General features: G+C 54.4%; 13 protein-coding genes across 13 annotated transcripts; 6 read left to right on the top strand and 7 right to left on the bottom strand.

The window, feature by feature from the left end:
• Nucleotides 1-27: 27 nt before the first annotated feature.
• BZA70DRAFT_290013 (ribosomal protein S19-domain-containing protein) lies at nt 28-571 on the top strand (the record flags this gene model as incomplete). The annotated part of the gene is made up of 2 exons (XM_064914167.1): nt 28-67; nt 147-571. 2 exons carry the CDS (start codon nt 28-30, stop codon nt 569-571), a joined length of 465 nt encoding a protein of 154 aa, XP_064767722.1.
• Nucleotides 572-595: 24 nt separating this feature from the next.
• BZA70DRAFT_180530 (Sds3-like-domain-containing protein) lies at nt 596-2,837 on the bottom strand. Its single transcript, XM_064909940.1, has 3 exons — nt 1,512-2,837; nt 1,376-1,451; nt 596-1,317 (listed from the first exon to the last, which is right to left on the bottom strand). Exons 1-3 carry the CDS (start codon nt 2,641-2,643, stop codon nt 813-815), a joined length of 1,713 nt encoding a protein of 570 aa, XP_064767721.1. The 5' UTR covers nt 2,644-2,837; the 3' UTR covers nt 596-812.
• Nucleotides 2,838-2,889: 52 nt separating this feature from the next.
• BZA70DRAFT_279770 (uncharacterized protein) lies at nt 2,890-4,474 on the top strand. The gene is made up of 2 exons (XM_064912840.1): nt 2,890-3,009; nt 3,094-4,474. The coding sequence occupies exons 1-2, from the start codon at nt 2,944-2,946 to the stop codon at nt 4,441-4,443; spliced, it is 1,416 nt and encodes a 471-aa protein (XP_064767720.1). The 5' UTR covers nt 2,890-2,943; the 3' UTR covers nt 4,444-4,474.
• A 70-nt stretch (nt 4,475-4,544) lies between these two features.
• Nucleotides 4,545-6,124, bottom strand: BZA70DRAFT_279769 (uncharacterized protein; the record flags this gene model as incomplete). The annotated part of the gene is made up of 1 exon (XM_064912839.1): nt 4,545-6,124. A coding segment is annotated over one exon (990 nt), but the record flags the coding sequence as incomplete, so codon positions are not given.
• Nucleotides 6,125-8,089: 1,965 nt separating this feature from the next.
• On the bottom strand, nt 8,090-9,191 carry BZA70DRAFT_180267 (uncharacterized protein). The gene has a single exon (XM_064909938.1). The coding sequence runs from the start codon at nt 9,102-9,104 to the stop codon at nt 8,172-8,174; it is 933 nt and encodes a 310-aa protein (XP_064767718.1). The 5' UTR covers nt 9,105-9,191; the 3' UTR covers nt 8,090-8,171.
• Nucleotides 9,192-9,194: 3 nt separating this feature from the next.
• Nucleotides 9,195-10,905, top strand: BZA70DRAFT_180424 (uncharacterized protein). Its single transcript, XM_064909939.1, has one exon. It carries the CDS (start codon nt 9,315-9,317, stop codon nt 10,575-10,577), a length of 1,263 nt encoding a protein of 420 aa, XP_064767717.1. The 5' UTR covers nt 9,195-9,314; the 3' UTR covers nt 10,578-10,905.
• Nucleotides 10,656-13,211, bottom strand: BZA70DRAFT_279760 (enolase I, a phosphopyruvate hydratase that catalyzes the conversion of 2-phosphoglycerate to phosph). Its single transcript, XM_064912838.1, has 6 exons — nt 13,035-13,211; nt 12,668-12,799; nt 12,405-12,533; nt 12,164-12,231; nt 11,882-11,951; nt 10,656-11,752 (listed from the first exon to the last, which is right to left on the bottom strand). Exons 1-6 carry the CDS (start codon nt 13,078-13,080, stop codon nt 10,890-10,892), a joined length of 1,308 nt encoding a protein of 435 aa, XP_064767716.1. The 5' UTR covers nt 13,081-13,211; the 3' UTR covers nt 10,656-10,889.
• BZA70DRAFT_279758 (P-loop containing nucleoside triphosphate hydrolase protein) lies at nt 13,212-14,950 on the top strand. The gene is made up of 4 exons (XM_064912837.1): nt 13,212-13,638; nt 13,719-13,788; nt 13,846-14,081; nt 14,145-14,950. The coding sequence occupies exons 1-4, from the start codon at nt 13,429-13,431 to the stop codon at nt 14,871-14,873; spliced, it is 1,245 nt and encodes a 414-aa protein (XP_064767715.1). The 5' UTR covers nt 13,212-13,428; the 3' UTR covers nt 14,874-14,950.
• Nucleotides 14,951-16,239, bottom strand: BZA70DRAFT_279755 (putative cyclophilin). Its single transcript, XM_064912836.1, has 6 exons — nt 15,968-16,239; nt 15,803-15,897; nt 15,630-15,733; nt 15,510-15,527; nt 15,310-15,436; nt 14,951-15,251 (listed from the first exon to the last, which is right to left on the bottom strand). The coding sequence occupies exons 1-6, from the start codon at nt 16,085-16,087 to the stop codon at nt 15,032-15,034; spliced, it is 684 nt and encodes a 227-aa protein (XP_064767714.1). The 5' UTR covers nt 16,088-16,239; the 3' UTR covers nt 14,951-15,031.
• A 115-nt stretch (nt 16,240-16,354) lies between these two features.
• On the top strand, nt 16,355-17,783 carry BZA70DRAFT_279754 (uncharacterized protein). Its single transcript, XM_064912835.1, has one exon. It carries the CDS (start codon nt 16,681-16,683, stop codon nt 17,695-17,697), a length of 1,017 nt encoding a protein of 338 aa, XP_064767713.1. The 5' UTR covers nt 16,355-16,680; the 3' UTR covers nt 17,698-17,783.
• BZA70DRAFT_279752 (adenylate kinase-domain-containing protein) lies at nt 17,784-19,088 on the bottom strand. The gene is made up of 3 exons (XM_064912834.1): nt 18,782-19,088; nt 18,595-18,721; nt 17,784-18,523 (listed from the first exon to the last, which is right to left on the bottom strand). The coding sequence occupies exons 1-3, from the start codon at nt 19,059-19,061 to the stop codon at nt 17,980-17,982; spliced, it is 951 nt and encodes a 316-aa protein (XP_064767712.1). The 5' UTR covers nt 19,062-19,088; the 3' UTR covers nt 17,784-17,979.
• On the bottom strand, nt 19,089-20,712 carry BZA70DRAFT_279750 (uncharacterized protein). Its single transcript, XM_064912833.1, has 2 exons — nt 20,358-20,712; nt 19,089-20,291 (listed from the first exon to the last, which is right to left on the bottom strand). Exons 1-2 carry the CDS (start codon nt 20,635-20,637, stop codon nt 19,246-19,248), a joined length of 1,326 nt encoding a protein of 441 aa, XP_064767711.1. The 5' UTR covers nt 20,638-20,712; the 3' UTR covers nt 19,089-19,245.
• A 694-nt stretch (nt 20,713-21,406) lies between these two features.
• Nucleotides 21,407-25,342, top strand: BZA70DRAFT_295830 (uncharacterized protein). Its single transcript, XM_064914504.1, has 2 exons — nt 21,407-24,832; nt 24,889-25,342. The coding sequence occupies exons 1-2, from the start codon at nt 21,574-21,576 to the stop codon at nt 24,990-24,992; spliced, it is 3,363 nt and encodes a 1,120-aa protein (XP_064767710.1). The 5' UTR covers nt 21,407-21,573; the 3' UTR covers nt 24,993-25,342.
• The last annotated feature ends 29 nt before the right edge of the window (nt 25,343-25,371 follow it).

Here is a 25,371-nt window from a genome sequence, read left to right as displayed (position 1 = left end):
CTCCCGTCCATCTCAACAACACACATCATGTCTGAAGAATACGATCAAGAGGCCATCGAGGCTGCCGGTGAGTGCAGTTCTGTTATTATTATTGTTGATGTTCTCGGTCTCGTCAAGAACTGCTGTCTAACTCATCTACTCTCCAGAGAACCGCAAGAAGAGACAGTTCCGGACCTTCCAGTTCCGCGGTGTCGACCTCAAGGACCTGCTGGAGCTCTCCCCCGAGAAGTTCGTCGACCTCGTCCACGCCCGTGCCCGAAGACGCCTCCAGCGCGGTCTCAAGCGCAAGCCCATGGGCCTCATCAAGAAGCTCCGCAAGGCCCGCCAGGAGGCCAAGCCCAACGAGAAGCCCGCCGTCGTCAAGACTCACCTCCGTGACATGATCATCGTCCCCGAGATGATTGGATCCGTCATCGGCATCTACAACGGAAAGGTCTTCAACCAGGTCGAGATCCGCGCCGAGATGGTCGGATTCTACCTCGCCGAGTTCTCTATCTCCTACACCCCCGTCAAGCACGGTAGACCCGGTATCGGTGCTACCCACTCGTCGCGTTTTATCCCCCTCAAGTAAACTGCTTCGTGTGTTGTTTCTACATGTACAAAATCTGATGGGTTTAAAAAATTATTGATGTTTTGTATTTCGGTTAATCAAAAAAATCATACACCATACCTCTTATTACTTACTCACTGGGTCATCACTACTCAGAATGCTTCAAAATAGTTAAATACTGATACTAAATTAGGACTATACAAACGCCATGACAATCTCAAACATAAACCCCACTGTAGTCAAACCAAGGACAATCTATTGTCTACATAGGCACAAACTTAGGCCCCCGCAGTGCCTCCAGGTCCTCTGCAATCTCGTCCGCGCTCGCAGAGTTAATGTCCGGCGCAGCAGGGAACCCAACGTACTTTGCCAGACCCGTCAGGATCGCAACCTCCTGATACTGCGCCTGTCGCTGGCGCACCTGCGTCGACCGCTTCTCGGGGATCCGGTATCCATAAAACGGCACGAGCGCGTCCATCGCCCTCCGCTCGCGGTTGATCCTGTACCAAGTCTCGGTGGTTTCGGACATCATCTTTGCGCGCAGGTTCGCGACGTTTTTGAAAAACTGCTGGTGCCAGTGGCTTCTGTAGGACCTCGTCTGGTTCTCAATGCACCGCCGGCGGTACCGTCTGTGGGCCTCGGCGAGACGGATCCGTTCGTCGCGCGTTCGGGCAATCTGCTCGTACACGGCCGCTAGCTCGGGGTGTCGGCCTTGTAGGCACATTTCGATCTCGGCGTTCAGTCGTAGTATGCGGTCCTCGTGTAGTCTATTGAAATGTTAGCTTGGATCATAACCGTTACTAGAAAAGAAAGAGGCATCCTCACCGATCGCGCAGTTTGGCAAACTCGACTTCGATCTCGGTCAGCGACGCCACGGCCGCTCGTCGTTTCCGTGCTCGTTCTGAACAAGTATCAGTTAGCTGCATATTCTGGCCATGAATCAATAGATCTGAAAGCCTACCCTCGTTATCCTCGTCGTCTTCGACCTTGCGTTTCTTAGTCGGCGTGGCTTCGACCTCCTCTTCCTCCTCCTCGAGCTCACCGTCCTCGGCCTCGGCCTCAGCCTCCGCAGCTTCGGTAACTTCAGCGGCCTCTTCATCCTCCCCATCCGCAGCGTCGACGGCCTCGTCGATCTCTTCCTCAGCTGGGGCTTCTGCGTCGGCAGACTCGTCGATTAGTTCTTCGTCAGCGGGTTCTTCCTTGTCTTGTTTGTCCTCGCCCTCTTCCTCATCAGCTTCGGTAAGCTTTTGCTTTGGAGTGTCGACTTTCGCAGATTCTGTTGACTGATCCACGACCGGATCTTTGTCGACGTCCATCTTTGCTTCGTCGTCTTCCTCATCCTCCTCGTCTTCCTCCATTTCCTCTCCCTCTTCTTCCTCATCCTCCTCCTCTTCCCCAGCGGGCATCGAAAGCTTCGTGCTCAAAGTTTTTAAACTAGAAACCTTTGCAGCGTTGGCTTTGATTTCCTCCGCTTTCTTCACGACCTCCTCCGCTTCCTCTGACCCTTCTTCCTCTTCGTCCTCCTCCTCCGCACCTCCAGCAACCTCACCCTCCTCCTCTTCTTCCTCATCTTCATCCTCATCGTCTTCATCCTCCTCATCTTCATCTTCGTCGTCCTCATCGTCGTCGTCTTTTAGGCTGCCGTCCAGCGTGGGCGGAGCAGACAAGTCGTCGGAAGAGTCAATCTCGCCCTCTTCCTTCTCGTCCGCCGCGACCGCCTCATCAGCTGCAGTCTCATCATGTCCCAAAAACATCATACTCTCAATAGCAGCCGCCTCTGCATCCGCACTAGCACCGACACTCGTCGCCGCCACCGCAGCAACTCCACTCCTCTCCGCTCCATCCTCGCCGCCCGTCCCCGCAGCACCAGCAAGATCGAGCCCATCGAGCGGTGTTCTCTCGCTCTTGTTATTCTCACCCTCAATCTCGGTCTCGGCCTCTTCCGGATTCTCATCCGCAACCTCTGCTGCTCCGTCGACAACAGGCTCGACGATGCTGCTGCCGGCCGTCCAGGTGGACTCTTGTTGCTGCTGCTGCTGCTGCTGCGACGGCGAGGGCGCAGAGGTAGCTGCGTTCGGTGGTGTGTCGCTCATACTGCTGTCCTGACTTAATCTCTTCTTCTGTACAATATCCTGCTCTTAAACAACAAACTGTTCACAAAAGCAATCAGAAAAGAAGAAGCAAAAAGGCGATGTTTTTCCCGGGACCGGCGACGGTCTCCCCTTCGCGGCAACAAAGCCCAGCCGACGCTCGCGCCGCACGCTAATTGCAAAACTTTATTTATGCCGGGTAACTTTATTCTCCCAATTCTCAAAATTTTTATTTTATTGAAGGAGCAGCGCGTAAGAACAGACAGTCGTTGTTTGTTTATAGAAAAGAGAAAGAGGTTAAGGATGTCGTTGTTTGGCGTCGATATTGCAAAGGTGGATCAGGCTGTTGCGTCGCTGTTTGCTACTCCGGTAAGATCGTGGATTTTGGTGGAATGAATGAAGGTGTGGAAAGGAAAGACAGACGACTTACTCGAAGATTTACTTGCGATTTAGGCCCCGGTTGCTAAACCCTCTCGATCCAAGAGACAAAGACTTGAAGCCGAGTCGCTAGCCGCCGCTGCTGAGGATGAAGATGATCTGGAGCTTTCTGAGGAGGTAGAGGAGCAGGAGGAGGAGACGAATCAGGTGTCGAAGGATAGCAAGAAGCGCAAGAAACGGGCTGCGCAGCTGGACGAGGATGATGACGAAGAGGACGCTGCTGCTGAAGATCGGTATTTGCAAAAACTGTTAGACGAAGAGTCAAAGTCGAAAAAGAAGAAATCCAAGAAAGAGAAGAAGAGTGCGAAGCAGGAGGAGGTTGCTGCTGAGGTTGAAGAAGCTGTGGAAGACAAGAGCGACGGTTCAGACAGCGACGACAGCGAAGACGAACAAGACAGCGACAGCAAAGACGTCAAGCTCTTCGACGCAACCGGCGCTGCTATGGTCCACGAGAGTCTGCTCGACGACAAAGACCAGCTCGACAAAGCCAAACGCACGATCTTCATCGGCAACCTCGCCAACAACGTCATCTCGAGCAAGACCGAGTACGGCAAGCTCAAGAAGCATTTCGCGCAGTACGGCAAGATCGAGTCGATCCGCTTCCGGTCCGTCGCGTTCTCGGAGATGTTGCCGCGCAAGGTCGCGTTCATCAAACACAAGCTGCACGAGAAACGCCACGCCGTCAACGCCTACATCGTCTTCGAGACCGAGGACGCCGCGCGCAAGTCTCTGGCCGCGAACTCTACCGTCCTGCTCGATCGCCACATCAGAGTCGACAGCGTCGCCCACCCGGCCAAGCAGGACGCCAAGCGAAGCGTGTTCATCGGCAACCTAGACTTTGAAGCCGAGGAAGAGCAGCTCTGGGAGCATTTTAGCAAAGTGGGCGACGTCGAGTACGTGCGCATCGTGCGGGACTCAAAGACAAACGTGGGTAAAGGCTTTGCGTACGTGCAGTTCAAGGACTCAATGTACGTCGCCAAAGCGCTGCTGCTGAACGACACAAAGATGGGCACGCGGAAACTGCGCGTCACCCGCGCGCGCAACATCCCCGCAAAGACAACCGCGCGCCCGCTCGCGAAACCGACCGCCCGCGTGCTCGACCCGGACACAAAGGCCTCGCTCAACCGGACAAAGAAAGTCGTCGGCAAGGCTGAGCGGGCAAAGATTTCCTCGTACCTCGAGGGCGAGCGGTCCTCGGTCGGCGGACCTGTCTCGCTGAAATCGGGCGTGCGCAAGAAATCTGAAAAGAAGCCACGGATCAGGGCGCGCAGTACTGCGTTCAAGAAGAACTTGAAGGAGGGCAAGCCGACGCCTGGGAAGGCGGCTGAGGGGCAGAAGAAGAAAACCGGTGCTGAGAAGAAATAGTTTACGCATTAATAGATATCACGTTCAATAATTCTTTGCCTGGATAACAAGGCGTCTAGATAAACTTGTCTGCCTTATCATGTTCTTTGCGGCCATGCTCTCCATGTACAGTCCACAGATGGCCAACGATAAAACCACCCTTTCACTCACAATACGGCTCTACCCAATATTCTAAAGCACCCATAACCACAATTAAAAAATACTATTATTGAAAACTAACCATATAAAAACCCAGAAATGCAGATGTGCCCCGTAATAATAAAAACAGAAAAGAGAATGAATGTAGACCGACGAACTTTTCGTAGTAACCAGGATGCTCCCCGTGAAGTCCCAAAACAAAAACCCAGATATTTACAACCACATACTCCGGCTGCATAGCAGCGTTTGGATACGAGTATGTACAAACGATAATAATACAAAAAGTAATAAAAAAAGAGAATAATAATAACCAGAAACGGCTGCGAGACAACAAGAGCGAATAGAATTGTCGTGAGGCAAGTGTCGCGTCTAAACAGACGCCGTTGACCGACGCTTTTTCGAGCCGTGACGTTTCTTCGAAACGTGAGGACGAACAATGTCCATCTTCGCAGGACTCTTGCAGAACTTGTATCCCGGATTCATAAGCGCGTGCAAGCGACTGTTAACCTGGCTGAAGGCCGTGAAGAGCGGATGCTGGTCCTGGATCTTGTGCCAGAGGTTTCCCGCCAAGGTCGAGACAAAGCTGCCAAAGTCGCCGACGAGCTTCGGGTTCTTGTAGTCCTTCAAGCAGGCCTGGACGTACTCGCGGAAGAAAAAGAAGCCGTTTGGCGCGCGCGCGACTTGGGATTCCTTGCGCTTGAAGGTGCCGTAGAGCTGCTTGATCGGCGACATGATCACGATGATCTCGTCCTCGGTCTCGGTCCAGAGCTGGGCGAGGATGTCCTTGAGCACCTCGGGCTTGAGCTTGGGGTTCAGCCGGCGGCATTCCGCGTCGGTGTATCGGACGTTTTTGAGCTTGACGCGGTAGCCGCGGGTGAGATGCGCTGAGCAGGCAAGCACATGGTCAAACTCCTCATGTCCCTTGAACTCGGACGCGCGACACAGGAACTGCCAGTGCTCCCATGCGCGGTCGATCTCGCTGACGAGTCCGAGCACGCGCAGGTCGGGGTCGTTCACATCCAGACCGGTCCAGTCGCTTTCGATCTCGCGAAGCTCGGCAAGCATTCGGTTGTAGGGAATGTAGAACTGCATGTCTCTGCAGATGAGGATCGCTTTGTGGTACGACACGCTGCCCTCGTTGACGACGTCTTTGGAATCTGCAGAGGTAGGAGACGAAGGCTTGTCGATCTTCACCAACCTGACAGTCGACTTTGGGCTCGCTTCCGCCTTGGGCGCTGGCTCCGGCCGCTTTCCCGTCGCAAAGAACTCGCGTCGCTCGGCAGGAGGCAGGTGCAAGTAAGGGTCAAACTCCTGCACCGCGCTCGACGACGCAACAGCCGGCACCTCTTCCATTGGCGCGTCGTTCTCAGGCGTAAGCGTTCTGTAATCGAACGAGAACTTGTGCACCGCGACTCTTTGCTTCTTCTTCTTCTTGCCGCTCTGGGACTCTACTTTAGTCTTGCTCTTGCTCTTGCTCTTGCTCTTGCTCTTTGCGTTGCTCTTTGTCTTTGCAATCGTCTTTGGCGTCGTGACTGCTGCCTTGGATTTCTCTGACTGCTTCGTCTTGCGCTTACTGCGCGTCTCAGTGCCCGAGCCTTCTTCAGCGTTACTGCATTCGGGAGTCGTGACACTAGTCTGTCTCGACGACAGATTGACAGTCCCGTCAGGCTCGGTGCTCGAAGTCGAGCTAATCCGATCCAAGCCTTCTGCTGCTGCGGCCGCGGGAACCAGCCTATGCATATTTGGCTCCGTCATCGAGAAATCGACTTCCTCTCTCGCATCAGCCGGTTGCTGCACATGCACCTCGTTCGGATCAACCCCGCCGTCCTCGGCCGGAAACATTCGCTTCAAGTACGGACCCAGGCAGTTCAACCGTCCATAGTACGGATCGTAGTACGCGGGCTCGTAAACCGGTCGCGGAAGCAGCAGCTGCGGGTGGCCAGGCTCCCGCTGCGCGAGCGACGACACCATAAATTCAAACGTCTCCGCCAACTCCAACCGCGGCAGCGCGTCCGGAATCAAAGGAAACGCCTCGCGCGCAGCCTCGTCGGCGAGCGTAGTCCGCATCGTGAAAACAGAGTTTGCAATCACCTGCGCGTCCACGATCTCGGGCTCGAGCGCGGGCAGCTGATGGCGGTCGCCAAACATGCTCGGCGGCGTACGGAAGCGGAGTTCGTGTCGCGTTTGCGCGGGGGACGGGAATCGGTCGTGGTGTTGCAGGAAGTGATCCACGGCAGCTTTGAGGGCCTGCTGCTGCTGCTGCTGCTCCTGCTCTTGCTCGTGGGCGGGCGGGTTCGTGTCGTGGTCCATGGCGCGGCGGCGAGGACTCCAGATTCCTGGTATATAAATATATATCTAGGTAGTAATAAAATTCTAGCTTGAACGCCAGTTTTCGTATCGCATGTATCGGTAAGTAAGTATGTATTGCAGCACTGCGTAAATTGCACGGCCAGAAAAATAGGAAAATGAAAAGAGCTCGATGGCAGATATTTACGAATGCTGCTGGATTCTGATCCGGACTGGACGAGCCACCGACAACGAGCCACGAGACTCGTCATGCCGTACCCCCCTCTCCACGTGTGATCCGCGTACTGTACACATAACAATGGGTTATTGTGCAGTACAATTGAGTATCCATTGTACTTTTTTCTCTGCTCGTTGTTGTTCCTGGCGGTGAGCAAGAGGGTGTGAAAAGTGCGGTGGGAATAAAACAAGTCTGGTGCGCGGAGTAGGGTTTTTGTTGATCTTTGCTCCAGGTTGTCGGCCTGGCTGCACCACCGTGTTCACCAGCGTTCTTCCATATTCCGCCCCGCAGCAGCACCAAAAACTACAAATACTGCAGTAATTCAGTCTAATTATATATCTCAGTGGTTTGGAAAAAGACCGGCGCCCGCAGAGGCGAAGCTGGAGCAGGAAGGGGAAGACGAGGGTGGGGTTGGTGTCATTACGTCATTGCTAATTTCACCCAATTCGGCACAGCTTCAACAAGCCTTGTTCGAGCCTTGTTGCGCTCCCACCTCGGATGTAAACCTGTGCAAATCAACGCCAGCTTCTATATTATATCTTCTATTTTATTTACACAAATCTATAGTAAAAACTGAGCATCGATAGACGTCCTTAGCAAGGCAAATAGCCTGCGCTATCAAGCTTAAACGAAACCGAGGCATGCGTCCAGCACGCGCCTCTTCCACCGGAATCCTACATCGCGCTCGCGCATATCGCAGGACCATAACCCTTGCCAACAACCTCCAACCCTTATCCTTTCTCCAACCGTACCCTCGCCCAGAACTACACTCCCTCGCGCCGGTTCTCGTGACGGTCGAGATCAGGTCCCGGCTCGGTTTCTGCGCTCGCTGCCTCGCATACCGTGGGGGCGCTAATCCGAGACGGGTAGCGAGCTGTGATGGGTTTGGAGCCACGTGCTGAGAAAAGGCGGGTACCAGCCACGAAACCGTTTCTTCCAGCCTACTACCGCTCGCTAGCTACCGCTCGCTAGCAGGTTCGTGACCAAGGGCTCATCACCGCACGGCTCTCTTGTCGTGAACAGAAGTGGGAGGCAACCCCAACGATCTCTGATCAAGTACCACCATCTAAACAATTCTTGTTTCACTGCTGAGTATCCCAACCTGTGATAGAGGGCCGTATCGCAGCAGATCTTGCCACTGATCAAGAGCATACAGCACAGTTTTGTAAGTCATCCCAGCTGCGCCTCGGTCCCGCGCTACTGTCAACGGTATAGCCGAGAGCGGTTTGACATCAACACCTATCTTCGTACATACTTCTCGCAGACTGCTTTTATTGCCAACGATAATGCCGAGATCTGCAGACAGAAGCGGCGCCAGATCGGTCGTACTGTCGCCCAGATAGATGATATTTGCATCGGGATTCAAAGATGCTATCTTCTTCAACAATGACTCCTTGTGCGGACCTGATCGCAGACCTGAGGAAGCGCTAGCTTGCAGCTTGCCCGTCCCACGACCGAGCTCGTCCATCTCGATCTCGTTGGCGTGCACGACAACATCAGCTGCGTCCCAGTCCCCGACCCCAGCTGCGGTCTTTGCCGAAACTCCACAGCTCTCGCGAAGAACTTGCTCGATGAACCACGCACTCCAGTTCACTGAGATCACGCCAATTCCAATAACAGCAGAGCACTTCTTCCACGCCCGCAGCACCTGCGGCACTCCAGCTCTCACCCGAGCCTGCTCCGCCTGCTTTGCAAGGTGCTGGCGCGTGACTCCTTTAAACAATCCACTCCGCTCAACTCTCTCAACAGACCGCCTCTCGATCGCGTCCAGCTTAGCCTGCATCGCAAGCTCAGACGAGACCGTGTCTGGCGTCGGTTGCGACGCCCTGTAGGTTTTCATGAACGAGGCGTAGTCTGCCATGTATGCCGCGCCGAAATCAGACCATGGCTCCGGGATCGGGTTCGCGTCGTAGGCTGCTGCTGCAACTAGCGAGAGCGTATCCGACTCTGTGATTGTCTCGTCAAAGTCGGTGAGGACAATGAATTTGCTGCTCTCCATTATCGTGTTGTAGAGTATCGCTCGTCAAGAGGACAATCAAATATAAAACATTACATAATAACTTACATAATCTAATTTGGGTCACGCTTTCGGATCGGTTCGATAAGCCTCCTCGAACAATCAACACTTCACGAGTCCTTTCTCTGTCCATCAGATACCCGACCCGCAGCTCAATTGCCAGACAAAGAATAGAGAACGAGCGCAGGCACGATGAACGCACAAATTCGTCAATTGCTGAGACACTACTCGGAGGTGTACACGGTCTTCCTGCCGCTGTTTGGAATCTTCACCATCATCTACATCTGCATCCACGTCTTCGCCGGCTCCGACAGTGGCTACGTGCCCGGCTCGCCTGGCGCGCTTCCTGATGTTGGCGACGCGGACAGTACGCTTGAGTACCTGCACAAGTCGCTCATCTCGATCCCGTCAATCACAAAGGACGAGCACGCGGCGTCGATGTTCCTGCAGAGCTACCTCACTTCCACCGGCTGGACGGTCGAGGTGCAAGAGGTCTCGGGCACGCCGCTGCGCGAAAACATCTACGCCTACCGTGGCTCCGCCCGCCAGACCAAAGTCCTGCTGACGTCCCACGTCGACACCGTGCCTCCCTACATCCCGTACTCGGTCCACGACGGTCTCATCTGGGGCCGCGGCTCCGTCGACGCCAAGGCCTCTATCGCCGCGCAAATCACGGCCGCGCAGAGTCTTCTGTCCGAAGGCCTGGTCGAGGAGGAAGGCGACATCTCGCTGCTTTTTGTCGTCGGTGAGGAAGCTGACGGCATTGGCATGATCACCGCCAACGAACTCGGCGTCACCTGGGAATCCGCCATCTTTGGCGAGCCGACCGAGCTCAAGCTCGCAAAGGGCCACAAGGGCATGCTCATGGCCGACCTGTACTCCAAGGGCCTCGCTTCGCACTCTGGCTACCCCGAGCTCGGCATCAACGCAAACTACTTTCTAATCGAAGCCCTCTACGCTCTCCAGCACACCGACTTCCCGGCCTCAGACCTCCTCGGCAACACGACCTTCAACGCCGGCAAAATCAGCGGCGGCGTCGCGCCAAACGTCATCGCCGCCAACGCAACCGCCGCGCTCCTCCTCCGCGTCGCCGCAGACATGGACGTCGTCATCACGAAACTCCGCGCGGCAGTCGACGCAGTAGAGCACCTCGAGCTCGACATCACGCTCACGTACGACCCCGTCGTTTGCGACTACGCCGTGCCGGGATTCGATACCACCGTCGCGGCGTATGGAACTGATATCCCGCACCTGAGAGGCGATCACAAGAAATACCTCTACGGCCCGGGCTCGATTCTCTACGCGCACGCGGACAACGAACGGGTCGGCCTCGACGAGCTCAAGGACAGTGTTGTCGGATTCAAAAAGTTGGTCACGTACTCGCTCGGTGCGGAGGAGGACAGCGCAGAGAGCGAGAGCGAGAGCGCGGAGAAGCCGAAGCTTGTCCAGCAGTAGTTTTGTGATTTGTTTTGTTTTGTAAAATATTATAGACATTCCTGTCTTGTTTTGTTTTGTCTTGTGAATAAATAGAAATTGGAAATTAAGAAATTATATATATTTAGTTAAACTAGTCTCAACCTACAGTACATTAGTGAACCAGCACCTGAATCTACTATAGACGAAACTAATTCATTTTTCATATCAAGGCAGAAAGTAAAGAGTAAGTCAAACCCACTGATAGTATCAAGCGAGTGAACCAAAAAGTAGTCATGAAGCTGCAACTCGAACTAATCAAGTCACAGACACGACCTAGATTCTACGACTAACTTAGAGAGAGACGGCAGTGCGGAACTTCTTGCCGGCGTAGATAGCCTTGTCTCCGAGCTCCTCCTCAATACGGAGGAGCTGGTTGAGCTTGGCAAGACGCTCACCACGGGCGGGAGCACCGGTCTTGATCTCACCGGTCTGCAGACCGACGACGATGTCAGCGATGGTGGTGTCCTCGGTCTCACCCGAACGGTGGGAAACCATGACACCCCAGCCGGCGGCGAACGAGTCCTGGGCAGCCTTGATCGACTCCGACAGGGTTCCGATCTGGTTGACCTTGAGGAGGAGGGCGTTGGCGGCCTTCTTCTCGATAGCGGTCTTGATACGGACGGGGTTGGTGACGGTCAAATCGTCACCAACGATCTGGATGTCGGTGGTCTTGTAGAAGTGAACCCACGCATCCCAGTCGTCCTCGGCGAAGGGGTCCTCGATCGAGACGATGGGGTACTCCTTGCAGAGCGAGGCGTAGAGAGCAGCGAGCTCCTCACCGGAGAGCCACTTGGAGGGGTCAGACTCGGGGTTCTTGAAGTCCATGTCGTACTTGCCGTCCTTGAAGAACTCGGACGAGGCAACATCGAGAGCGATGTCGATCTTGCCGGTGTAGCCAGCCTGGGCGATCGAGTCCGAGATGAGGTCAAGAGCCTCCTTGGGGGTCTGGATATCGGGAGCGACACCACCCTCGTCACCGACGTTGCCGGCAGACTGGCCGTAGCGCTTCATGGTGAGCTTCTTGAGGATGTGGTAGACCTCAGAGCCCATCTGCATGGCCTCGGTGAAGGTCGACGCGCCGGTGGGGGCGATCATGAACTCCTGGAAGGCCAGACGGCCACCAGCGTGGGAGCCACCGTTGAGGACGTTGAGGACTGAGAGGAAGGTTAGTCAGATGTGCGTAAGGGGGTGAGGTGAGGAAAGCGGGTAGCCGACGGGGACCGGAAGAGGCCACCGGGAGGCTGTCAAAAAAGACGGTCATTAAAGCAATCGGTAGCACTTACAGGGAACGGGAAGAACAACGGGGTTCTTGGAGCCAGCCAAGTCCGCGATGTGAGAGTAGAGGGGAACGCCCTGTCGGAAGAGAACAAAGGTCAGCGGGAGATCAGGGCACGAAAACGAAAAGTAGGCTCAGGGGGTGAAAAGCACGGCTCGGATGTGGGGAGCCCAGGCAGCCACCGCGTTTTCGCCCGCTAGTTGCCGACGGCATCGGCAGCTACGAGCATCGGCAACGTCATCGCCCGTGCGCGCGCCGTAAACAATAATCAATGCGGGGAAATACAGACCTTCTCGCCGGCAGCAGCCTTTGCGGCCGCAAGAGACACTCCGAGGATGGCGTTGGCGCCCAACTTGGCTGCACGGAAAGAGGACGAGGTCAGCCAGCCGTCGGTACAACTCCCTCGGCTGCTGACGCTGGAGCCGAGCACACTGAGCACTGAGCACACATTGCGTGACAGAGCGAGCAGGCAGAGCAGGACAGGCAGCCGAGACGGATCAGGGAGCGGGATAATTAGCAGGAGCACTTACACTTGTTCTCGGTGCCGTCGAGGGAGAGCAGGAAGTCGTCGACCGCCTGCTGGTCCTTGACGTCGACGTTGGCCTTGACCAAGGCAGGAGCGATGATGTCGTTGACGTTGGCGACAGCCTTGAGGACACCTGAGAAGGAGCAATCAGCATACAGATCAATAGATAGAGGAGTAGACGGTAGTCGACAACAATTGATCCGAAGACGCATCAAGTAATGGCGCATTGCTTGGGTCAATGTGTAGTAGAACGAGGTGGAATCTTACCCTTGCCGCCCCAGGCCTTCTCCTTGTCACGGAGCTCGAGAGCCTCGTGGATACCGGTCGAGGCACCAGAGGGGACAATGGCGCGGAAGAGACCGGAGGAGGTGGTGAGATCGACCTCGACGGTGGGGTTTCCTGTGTCATTGATCAGCATACTGAGGGTGGATGATTTGAGCGGCATCTGCGGATGTGGATAGGCGTGGTCGAGGAATTGTTTTCAAATGATCACGGAGCAGCAGCAGAGAGCAGTAGAGTAGAACTACTGCAGACCGAAGACTGACTTGACAACGAAGAAAAACAAAGCCGATCACGACCACCTGTCGCCAGCTGCTGATAACCACAACAGACATCAAGAAGACGGACAACGTACCACGCGAGTCGTAGACCGAGCGAGCAAAGACCTTGGTGATAGCCATTTTTCAGAAGAATAGCAGGTGGATTATAAGGAAGATTGAGTAGTAACTGAGCAGAGAGATGCGCAAAGCAGGCAGAAGAAGAGTCAGAAAGAGAGGAAGAGGAAGAAGAGGAAAAAACTGAGCGCAGAGTGGCTTGCGCGCGTCGTGGTGGTTGGTCGGCCGCCGGAGCCGCAGGGCCTGTGCCCTAACCACACGCACCAGACCCTCGCGCTGACAGGGTACGTAATCCTGGTCACGGGGATACGTAGTTCTCAGTCCGCCAGTGCGCCCGGCTCAGCTGTGGGCGTGTCACAGTTCGCGGGCTCCTTGACTTTACTCAACACCATCCCCATCGCCCACTCCACAACCATGGCCGACCCCGCCGAATCAGAGCCCTTGCTGAACGAAGCCGAGACCGCTGCGCCTGCTGAGGCTGTTCCTGCCGTCGACGAAGAGCGCGAGCGCGCGCTGGAGGACTTTAAGCAGAAGCTTCTCGAACACAGAAACTGGGACGCGAAGCTCAAGGACCTGCGACTAAATATCCGGGGACTGCAGAAGGATTTCGAAAAGACCGAGGATGTATGATTTGATTGCTGATTGCTGCGATTGCTGATTGGATTTGCTGGTGCTGTTGCTGTTGCTGACCGGATTGGTTCTAGGATATCAAAGCATTGCAGAGCGTGGGACAGATCATCGGCGAGGTACTCAAGCAGCTCGACGACGAGCGATGTAAGTCAAGTCACTATATTGCATCCTACGTCACAATCTTCTAACCACAGTATTCAGTCATCGTCAAAGCCTCGTCCGGCCCGCGATACGTCGTCGGCTGCCGCAGCAAAGTCGACAAAGACAAGCTTAAGCAGGGCGTGCGTGTGGCGCTCGACATGACTACACTGACAATCATGCGCATGCTCCCGCGCGAGGTCGATCCGTTGGTATACAACATGACTACTTATAAGCCTGGCGATCTGTCGTTTGCCGGAATCGGTGGTCTCAATGAGCAGATCAGAGAGTTGCGTGAGGTGTGTCAGCAGTGCTCCTGCTCTTTCTAAATGTTTGGCACATTGCTAACTAACAGTATTTAGGTCATCGAACTACCCCTCAAAAACCCAGAACTGTTTCTGCGCGTTGGAATCAAGCCTCCAAAGGGTGTTCTTCTCTACGGTCCCCCCGGTACAGGCAAGACCCTACTAGCACGCGCCGTCGCCGCCACGCTCGGCGCAAATTTCATCTTCTCGCCCGCATCGGCGATCGTCGACAAATACATTGGCGAGTCCGCGCGACTGATTCGCGAGATGTTTGGCTACGCAAAGGAGCACGAGCCCTGCATCATCTTCATGGACGAGATCGACGCTATCGGCGGCCGCCGGTTCAGCGAAGGAACCTCTGCCGATCGCGAGATCCAGCGGACATTGATGGAGTTGCTCAACCAGATGGACGGATTCGATTATCTCGGCAAGACGAAGGTGATTATGGCCACCAACCGCCCCGACACACTTGATCCGGCGCTGCTTCGCGCGGGTCGTTTGGACCGAAAGATTGAGATTCCGCTGCCGAACGAGGTCGGTCGACTTGAGGTGTTTAAGATCCATGCGGCGGGCGTGCAGAAGCAGGGCGATATGGATTACGAAGCGCTCGTGAAGATGAGCGATGGGTTTAACGGTGCCGATATCAGGAACGTGGTGACTGAGTCTGGGTTTTTCGCCATCCGAGACGATCGCGATTATATCGTGCAGGACGATCTGATGAAGGCGGTGAGGAAGGTTGCGGAGGCCAAGAAGTTGGAAGGAAAGCTGGATTACGAGAAGCTGTGATTGATGTACATTTATAGATCTACAGATTTTCGATTGTATGATCAAATCATAAATTTTAAACTACTCAGCATACACAGACGTACACACAACACAACACTCCATCACCATCTACCAGTCAAGAGATCAAACGTCTTCAACCAATCTTTCCAACCATGTAGTCACAGCTCATCCTTCTCCGGCGCGGCCGCAGCCTCGGGCTCGGCCACGGTCTCGGCGGCAGGGACGGGCGCGGAGTCGTCCTTGATCTCACCGGACTTGACGATGACGATGTCGACGACGGGCTTGTCGCCGCGGCCCTTTTTGGTCTTTTCGATCTTGGTGACGATGTCCATGCCCTCGAGGACTTCACCGAAGACGACGTGGCGGCCGTCGAGCCAGCTGTAAATATATTTCGTTAGTCTGATTCTATAGAAGTAGGAATGATAAAAAGACGTACGAGGTAACGACGGTGGTGATGAAAAACTGCGAGCCGTTGGTATCGCGGCCGGCGTTAGCCATGGAAAGAAGACCGGGACGGGTGTGCTTGATCGAGAAGTTCTCATCGGGGAAACGGGCACCGTAGACTATTGCGCAGGGAGAAGAAGTTAGCAACGTGGCATTTCTTGATCTGGGTGGGTTTGCGGGATGGGTACGTACTTGACTTGCCGCCGGTTCCTGTGTAAAATGAATAGATGTTAGCGTGTTTGTTTTTAGGTGGATGAGGAGGAGAGGAGGAGGAGAGGAGGAAAAGATGAAACAGAGGAAGAGGATGCGTACCGTCGCCGCGGGTGAAGTCACCGCCCTGAATCATGAAGTTATCAATCACACGGTGGAACTTGGATCCCTGGTATCCGAATCCCTTCTCGCCAGTGCAGAGCGCACTAAATCACCGAACAACATTAGATTAAAGAACCGAGTACTATGGAGAAGTGATGGAGCAGATAGCTTACCGAAAGTTCTCGGTGGTCTTGGGCACAACGTTTCCATAGAGACCAAAGACGATAGTGCCGAGCGACTGACCACCCTGCTCAACCTCAAAAAACACCTGAAGACAGCATTGCGTCAGCCTGAACTTGCTTGATGAGAAAACAGAGAACAGCAAGGAGTATACGTACTTTAGTAGTGACCTCGGGGTTGGAGATAGTCGGCCCCGCCGCGGCGGTTTCCTGGGCGAAGAAGAGGAACGCAAGCGCAAGGGCAAGCACGACAGACACTAATCTGAACCAATTGAACATTGCGAGTGTGGTGTTGGAGGGATTTGTGGATGGAGGGCGAGGGAGGTGGTTGGGATTCGAGATCTGCGGAAGGGAAGGAGAGGAGGAAGCTGACGAGGCTTGCGGCGTCGGGATGTTGGTCAGAGATTATGTAAGATTTAACAAAGAGACAGAGACAAAGAGATGGTGGGTGTAGTTGCCATTGTATAGGTGGATTGTGTAATAGTAATCGTGTTTTGCAGTAGATTTGTAGTAGATGTAGAGTATATGCTGTAGTATGTTGTAATACTTGGTGATAATAGTAAGATACGCTGATATGAGGTATCTGACTCAAATGCGCTGGATTGTTATCTTTATCTGATAACACAATGATTTAACAGATTATAACTGCAGACGGACTATAAAGCAAGATATATCTCTTGAGAACACAGCAACAACTACTCCTCCTCACATCTTCCCTCCTCCTCTTCACCTACCTCACCTTCTCCATCCGGCTACTTCTCACTGCGGCAATCGGACATAGAGCCGACGCTGTCCTCAACACCAACCACTACGCTCCATCCTCTCTTCCTCACCTCCTCCTCCTCTCCGCCCTGCACCGCGCTGCACCCAGCATGGACATCGTCAACCTGCTCGTCTCCGGCCCGCAGAGCCTCGGCTCCATCTCCCTCGACCCCTGCTCCCGCTTCGACTACCCCGGCGCCTTATCGCGCGCACGCGAGCTCTATCCCTACCACGACATCTCGCCCACCCCGCTCGCCACCACCACTGACCTCGACATCCTTCTCCTGCGCGCCTCCTTCGCGCCTCTCAAGCCCCAGCAGACACGCCTCTATCTCATTGCAGACTCGGATCTCTACCGCCAGCTCTCAGCAACTATCTGCGACCGCTCGTTCAACAGCCTCGACTTTGATCTCGATGACTCCATCCACGCCCTGCTCATCCGGTACACCTCCCCCGCGCCGCGCTCCTCCCTCCTCTCCCTGCTCAGTCTCGAGATGCACCTCGCCTGTGTCGCCGACGACGATGACGCCCGCGCCGTAATGGACGCCTGTCTCCGCTCCGGCGGCCCGCTAAAGTACGCGCTCAAGACATCCCACTTCCAAGGCCGCCGCTCGCTCTCCTCAGACGCTACCCTCTCGTTCTCGTTCCACCCCGAGACCATGACCCGCGCATGGTGCGCCGCCGAGGTCGTGGGCACGAACCCCGACGAGCTCCGGCACGCGGCCCGGCTGCTTTTGCTCGAGCGCGCGAGCTACGCCGGCGGCAGCAACGACTGGCGCGACGAGTACTACCGCGTCGACGCTGTCGTCAGCGTGTGCGTGTCTGCAGACAGCGGTGCGGGTGTGACCGCCGACGGCAGCCCCGAGTACATTGAAATCACCTGGTGGCGCGCGACAGCCGCGGCGACCGACATCGAGGCCGTGAGTTCGCAGTGGATCACGCCCGCGAGCATGGCGATCTCTTTTGATTTGCTGATGATGGGCGCGCCGACGCAGCCGTCAAAGTCTGAGTTTGATGAGTTTAGATATCCGGGGTCGTGGATGGCGAGACATAGTAAGAAGCAGGTTATTGAGGTTGCAGAGTCGCGGGTGAAGATCTGGGTTCGTGATCTTTTGCAGTCGTTTTGATTTATTTCTTTCATATTTCTTCTTTTTTATCTCTTCTTTTTTATTGCTTCTTGTATTGCTGGCATGGTATCATTGGTCATGGGAGTTCAGGGAAATTCTCGCGTAGATTGCTTACAACTAATATATATTAACAACATTTTGCACAACTGCTCGATAAAGACAAGTGACAACTAAATCGCGGGTTATAAAAAGTAAACAACATAGAATCAGAATATTAACAACATAAAAAAAACATATTAAACCAAAATCTATACTTCTATGCCTTGTCTTGTCATGATCAACCTAGATGACCATGCGGTCGCTGATCTGCGCCTTCACAATCTCGTACACCTCCTCCTTACTCTTCTCACAAGGCACGGAGATGAGCTTGTTTTGCTTGCGGTAGTAATCCACGACCGGCATCGACGTCTCGACAAAAGTCTTGAACCGCTTCTTGATGCTCTCGATATTATCGTCCTCGCGACCGCTAGACTCGCCACGCTTGAGCAACCGTTGCAACATCACGTCCTCGGTGCAATCAAAGTAGAGCGTAAACTCAGACTCGGCCACGTCTTCCTCAAACTTGATCGCCTGGTCCATCTTGCGCGGGAATCCGTCGATGAGGAACTTTGTGCGGCCCTGCTTGACCTCGGCCGTCATCGCGTTCTTGAGCAGCGCAATCGTGATCTCTTGGGGGACGATGATGCCCTCGCGGATGTGCGTCTTGATCAATTCGCCGTACTGGGAGCCCTCGCGCGCTTGCTCGGCACGGAGAAGATCGCCGGCCGAGAGATGGACGTAGTTGAAGTCGCGGACGAGGTTCGCGCACTGCGTTCCTTTGCCGACACTGCAGAGATTGAAGACAGAGGTCAGCGCAATTGTATCAAGCAGCAGAGCACAATCAATCAAGAGACATACCCAGGACCACCGAGGACAAAGATGACCTTGACCTCGTCGCGGGTGAACGCGGGACGTTTGAATTTCTCAATCATTTCGGGAGGAATCTCTGGGTTTGGAAGTTTCAAATCACGACGGGCCTCGCGTTCTAGATAGTGCCAGGCGGTCAGCTACTTATATTAACCATACAATATATAAAGAAACCCACCCTTTCGCATAGACCGGGCAAGAGCGTAGAAGCAAGCAGAAAAAGTGCCGACGATAAGCAGCAGTCTACCGAGCGAAGGCGGTTGTCTCGAAGGAGGCGTCTGTCTGCTCTCTGGCTTTTTAGGCTCCTCGGGCTTTTCAGACGACGGCTGCGACTCGACAGGCGCAAACAGACAGGAACGGGACGAGAACGGGCGCGGACGGTAAACAGACGCGTAGAGCGGGAAACTGCGCGACGCGGCGGACTGAAGCAGACGAGTTGTTGTTGGGCGCAGCAGCATTTTTTGGTTTTTTCTTCTTCGAGGTGATGGAGGCCTGTTTTTTGTGTTGTTTTGCTGCTTTGGGCGTCGTCGAGGCTGCACTGCACAACTCTCTAAACTACGCGCGCCTTGTGCCTGCCGTTTTACAGGAATACACTTGCTTTATATACCATCACTGCTTCATTTTGTTTATATACTGTACATCTTACGCAGACACCTCTCCATTGGCCGGCACAGCAGCAGCAGCAACAGCAGAAGCAGCAGCCGCAGCAGCCCGCTCCCGCTCCGCGTTCAGCGCAGCCGCCTTGCTCTCCACGCTCACCCGCGCGTTTCGCAGCACAACAAGCACGTCCTTCAAACTCGTCTTCCACGTCTGCAGCCTCCGCGCAATGTCCTCCCACTGCTCCGCGCCAAACGTGCGCGGCACAACCCGGTGCACAAACAGCTTCTGCTCGAGCTGCGACATCTTGCCCTCCAGCAGTCCCGCGCGGATAACGTCGATGATCCAGAACTCGACCTCCTCCTCGTCGATCGCAAGTGCGCTCGAAATCGCCGCGTACGAAACAGTCAGGTTCGGCGACGACGCCGCCAGCGACGCAAGCGTCAGCAACCGGATCTTCTTCGTCAGAACCTCAACGTCCATACCAGCACCCGTCACGGTAGCCTCTGGAACAGCCTTGAAGTCCGCAAAAGTGCCATTGACAAAAATCTTGAGCAATCCAAGATGCCCAGCATCGACCGTACTCAGCGACGACACAACCGCGTAGATCGAATCGTAATCGAAAAACCCGGGCACGCTGAGCGCGAGAACAATAAACTTCTTTGTCTGCTCGGCAGGCAGAGTGACGCCCGCCGCCGCGGCCTCGCTGTGCGCGTCCTTGAAGTACTTAAGCGCCGACGCCTGATCGACCGGCTCGAGCGTGCTCGCGATATCAACCAGAGTCGCGACCTGCTCTTCCGGGCTCAGCGACCACTCTGAAAACCAGATCGGCAGCTGCTTGAGCTGCGGAATCAGCAGATCCGTGTTCTTCGTCGACACCGTCACCGACAGCACGGTGCCGAAAACTGTCTTGCGAAGCGGGGATGTGGCGGGCAGAAGGTTGAAGAGGTTGGTCAAGACAGACAGGGTCGAAAGAGCGTGCGAGGCGGACGCAGCGCTGAGAAGGTCGAGAACGGTCGAAAGATGGCCTTCCACGCCCGCGGAGGTGAATGTGAGGACATAAAAAAGAAGATTGTAAGCCGGCTCGAATTCTAGATTGAGTATCTTGTCAGTCTCTGAAGTGTATAGCAATCGAAAAAACAGCAAAGGGGAAGTACCCTTATCTGACGCCTTCTCGAACGCGCCCGCAGCTCCCAAAACCAGCGCAATAGCCTGGCTGAACTTCTCCGGATCGACAGCCTGCTCTTCACTGTCTCCCTCAGCATCCTCAGTAAGGATCAACTGCGTGACCTCAGCCGTAAGAGGTCCGACCTGGTCCTCGTCCTCGGCCACGAACCCGTTCACCACATCGACGAACGCGGCCAATTCCGCCACGAGCTCGGACGGCGATCCCGAGATTGTGAAGAAGCACTGGTTGTAATCGCTCTCGGTCTCCATTTTGCTGAATATTCTCTTTTCAATGCGAATACGCTTCCTTCTTTTCTCTAAAACAAAGAAGCGATTCAGAATCAGAAACTTTTCCTTTGGTCCTCAAACTGAGAAAATCTTTGAACTCAAATCAGCCGGGTAACCGCAGACTGAAATCTACTCAGACACGTGATCAGATCTACGAGGCCCCTTCTCGCTCTCTGTCTGCCCGCCGCGGCTGCTATCCCAAAGACCCATCTCAGCTCTGGTTTTGATGTCAACAGCCAATTGATCAGCAACGGGGACCGAATCCAGAGACGCAAAACGCACTGAACGACGCCATTCTCGGAGTCACGAAGCACGACAATGCCGCCGCCGCCGAGTATCAACTTGCGTCCAGCAAAGTCGGCCGGCATCAGGTCCTCTGGAAAGGCCGACCTCGCGACCTTTTTCCCTGACCGCGTTGAGAGTCGCCATCACGGCGGTGAATACGACAAGCGCCGGGACGACAGGGATCGCAGCAGAGACCGCAGTCTTGACCGCCACCGGTCTGTTCGCGGGCGAGACAGCGACCGCGATAGGGACGGCTATCGAAGCCTAGCTGATTCTGACTATGGTCGCCACCACCACCACTCCACATCTCGAGACCCTGACTTCCGCTCGAGCTACCGAGAGCGCGATAGAGACAGAGACAGGGATCGAGACCGCGACAGAGACAGAGATCGCGACCGTGACCGAGACCGCGACCGAGACAGAGTCAGGGATAGAGACCGCGACCGCGACAGCAAACGTGACCGAGACGACTATCGCTCGCGCCGTCGCTCACGCTCACGGTCGCGTTCACGGTCTCGAAACCGAGAGAGACATCCTTACCGCTACCGCTCTCGCTCTCGCTCTTATTCTCGTTCGCGCTCCCGCTCGCGTTCACCGTCGAGATCGCGCGATGCACATGCGTACAGCGCGCGTATGCCTCCCTCACACTTTTCAAAATCATCGTCTCTCTCAACTTCTTCCTCCGCGCCTTCGACGGATTCTACCCGATCCTCTCCTCCCGATCGTGCATCCACAAAACCATCCCGCATTCCTCGCTCGCCATCCCCACCTCCTCCTCCCGCTGAACCTTCACCGCCCCCTCCACCCCCACCAGAACCCGTCAAAGACTCCACCCCACCTCCACCACCCCCGACCTCGGTTCTTGACATGCTCGGCAAGGCATACATGATCGAATACGATCCTGATCTCGACAAGACAAAGTCGCGCGGAAAAGCTCCCATATATCGGTCAAAGGAAGCAGCAAAAGCCGCAGGCCCGCTCTCGGACCCGCGTCTGCGACTCGACCCATATCCCAAGTCGGCAGCCCCGAAGCGAAAGGCTCAACGGACTGTGCTCGGTATTCTTCGATACTCCTACGACGCTCATTCGGTGGGCCCCAAGCCCGCGTCGCAGATCCTCGTGTCTGGGTTCTCGAGACTGACTGTCGAAAACACCGTCGCGCTGCAATTCAACAAGTATGGCGATCTCGAGCGCGTGGCTATGCAGAAGGACCCGATTACTGGTGCGTCGCTCGGCATGTGCCTCATCAGATTTAAAAACAAGTCAATCATTACCAAGAACAACAAGAAATCGGTCGACCTGATGTCTGGCCACCAAGCCGCGAAGAAAGCCGTGACCGATGCGGCGCGGGGGAATATCAAGGTCGGCATCGATACTGTCAAAGCAGAGTACGACGAAGAAGGCAAGGTTGTCGAGAAACGGATCCGCGAGTTGCAGGAAGAGCAAGAACGTATCGCCAGAGAGGCCGAGGCCAAACGAAAAGAAGAACAGCAGCATGCTCGACCACCGCCGCCGCCGGTGTCCGCTAGCAAATCCATCGAGGAAGCCGGTCGTGCTCGCTCAAAGTCGCCTGACCGGTACCAGCAGACGCCGTCGAGACCGCGCGAGAGTCTTTTCGACATCATCGGACGTCGACCATATCTCTTCATCTCCGATCGCCACGTTCCGGTTTCTCGAGTGTACGTCCAAGACATCAAAGAGTATCTCCGCGACTACGAATGGGCGAATGTTTACGTCGTGCGCCATGATGTTCCGCTGAAGATTGAGAGTCCGCACGAGTTTCATCCCAAGCAGCGCGAATTGGCGGGTTTCTACGTCGTCTTTGATGACTTTGACGAGGCCAGGATGTGTTTTCGCCATATGGATGGACGAATGATGGATCGGATGAGATGGCGGGTCAACATGTCGTTGCATATGCCGGTTGAAGCTAGCAGTCAGAAGCAGCCAAAGCCTGGTAACGAGCGCGATGATGTGTTGGATAGCGCTGAAAAGCCGACAAAGACAGAAAAGATGAACCCGGTGAAGGAAGCGACGGGAATGATTCTGAAAGAGCTTCGCGAGATGCTGCGGAAAGATATCAGAGCCCGAATTGTTCCCGTCATCTACAAGATTCTGGATCCCGCCAACTTGCCAGCTTCCCAGCCAGCGCCGCCAAACGATCTGTCGACCGCGACAACGGTTGTTTCTTCGTCTATCAAAACGGAAGACTACTCCTCCTCCTCTGTCTCTATCAGCGAGTCCAAGTCCAGAGCAGACATCGTCGAGCAACAATCGGACGAGCTCGACCCCTCAACGTTCAACGTGCGGCAGTTCTCTGGGAAACTTCCCAATCTTCCGAGGTTCAAACGACGCAACGATGCTTCTTCGACTTCTAATTCTGCGCTCAAGGCTGCCATCAAGAGCAAGAAGATGGCAGCGGACAAGAAGCAGAAGAAGAAATTGGACGCGATCAGGGCTAGACCGATGACGCACCATCTCAACGACTATTCCTCCGGCGACGACGGCGACGACGAAGACGACAAGCTCAAGGTCGAGGAGGAAGAGGAAGAGGAAGATGAGGATGCTCGTCTGAAATCAAAGTCAGCTATCACTTCGAAGGATGAGGACACGTCGATGCCGGATCTGGAGGATGATTTGCTGGGGATGACCAGCTCCGAGCCGGCGAAGAAGAAGCGGAAGATTGCGAGCAAGTCTAAAGTGCAGAAGGGCAAGAAATTGGTCAAGATCGACTTCACGACGTCTGAAGAGGATGACGACGAAGACGAAGCTGAGGCCACTGCGACTGCAAGTGGGAAAGCTGAGGATACGAGCGAGGGAGTTGCTGAGCAGCTTCCGACTCCTTCTGAAGAGGAAGACGAGGAGTATGCTCTTTTCCGGTCTACGAGAACTGACGACAGCTACTGGAACCCGACTCCCCAGATCGTGCAGAGTCATGTCGAGACTGACAAAGTGTTTGATCTCGATGGTGTTCAGCATGTTGTTCGCGACTCTGAAGATTTCAAGTTCTTACAAGCCGCGCTCAAGTCAATCAATCCCGATCCTGAACTCGGCAACGCGCAGTATTGGGCATGGCGGCAGAAGGAAGCCAAGGCGAACTTTTACGGTGACGCTGCTGATACTGCTCATCGCGGCATGACGAAGAAACTGTTCCGACACGAAGATGAGTTTGAACAGTCGAATTTGACCGGCAGCGCCAGAACTGAGGGATATTACCGGATTCCGGAGGCGGACAAGACTGAATATCTTGAGCACCGCAAGCGCTTGCGAAAGAAAAAGCATGCGGTTGTGGATCATGCCGAGGACGGCGAATCTGTTGATGCTGTGAATGGTAGCAGTTCTTTGCCTGCCGGAACGCCGGTTGATGATGATCAGGATGTGGATGCGGACGGTGAACGCGCGCAGCCAGATACGGGCGGTACTGAAAAGGACAATATCTCTTCTCGCTCGCACCGGATCAACAACCGCAAACTGGCGATCGACATCAATCTCCAAAAACAGATTTTCAGCGCGACGACGGACGCCGCGGCAGACGTGCTGCGGTTCAACATGCTCAAGAAGCGCAAGAAACCTGTACGGTTTGCGCGGTCTGCGATTCATAATTGGGGCTTGTACGCTATGGAGAGTATTGCGGCGAACGACATGATTATCGAGTATGTTGGCGAGGTCGTTAGACAGCAGGTGGCTGACATGCGCGAGCGACGGTACTTACGGAACGGAATCGGAAGTAGTTATCTCTTCCGTATTGATGAAAGCACCGTGGTCGACGCTACAAAGCGGGGAGGAATCGCACGATTCATCAATCACTGCTGTACGCCTAGCTGTACGGCCAAGATCATTAAGGTCGAGGGGCAGAAGCGTATTGTCATCTATGCACTGAGAGACATCTATGCGAGTAAGTTGATCCTTTTTTTCACTGCAACAGGAGTTTGTACTAATCCAATCATCTAGACGAGGAATTGACGTACGACTACAAGTTTGAGCGCGAAGTGAACTCGGACGAGCGAATTCCCTGCCTCTGTGGCTCTGCTGGTTGCAAAGGCTTTCTCAACTAGACCGCTGTTCTATCATCATCCATTTTCCTTATTTTTTTCCTATTTAATTTTATGCTTGTATCAGTTTGTGCATCGTGCGTTTGGGTGAGAGCTAATGATTTTCACTATTTATTTTTCTGTATGGTCTATTTACTTGTTTATTTTCTTTCCTTGCTGCTATCTTTTTTCTTTTTCCTAATTATTACGACCTTTGTACAATATTTGTTTGACTAGTGACTTTTTTCTGGTCTTGTGCGCGCCAGAACAAAGTGATGAATGTGTTTTGATATTTTTAGGCAGTTTTTTGTATGATACATATTATGTGATTTGGTAGCCAAAGAGAATTATTCTATATTTCTTTGAGAGAAGCCTCGGACGATGTAGTTCAACGATGTAGATA

Source organism: Myxozyma melibiosi (genome assembly GCF_037950935.1).
Source record: "Myxozyma melibiosi strain Phaff 52-87 chromosome Unknown BZA70scaffold_7, whole genome shotgun sequence".
In the NCBI taxonomy this organism is placed as follows: domain Eukaryota; kingdom Fungi; phylum Ascomycota; class Lipomycetes; order Lipomycetales; family Lipomycetaceae; genus Myxozyma; species Myxozyma melibiosi.
The sequence above is the reverse complement of the archived record's forward strand: the minus strand, read 5'-3'. Positions and strand labels throughout refer to the sequence as shown.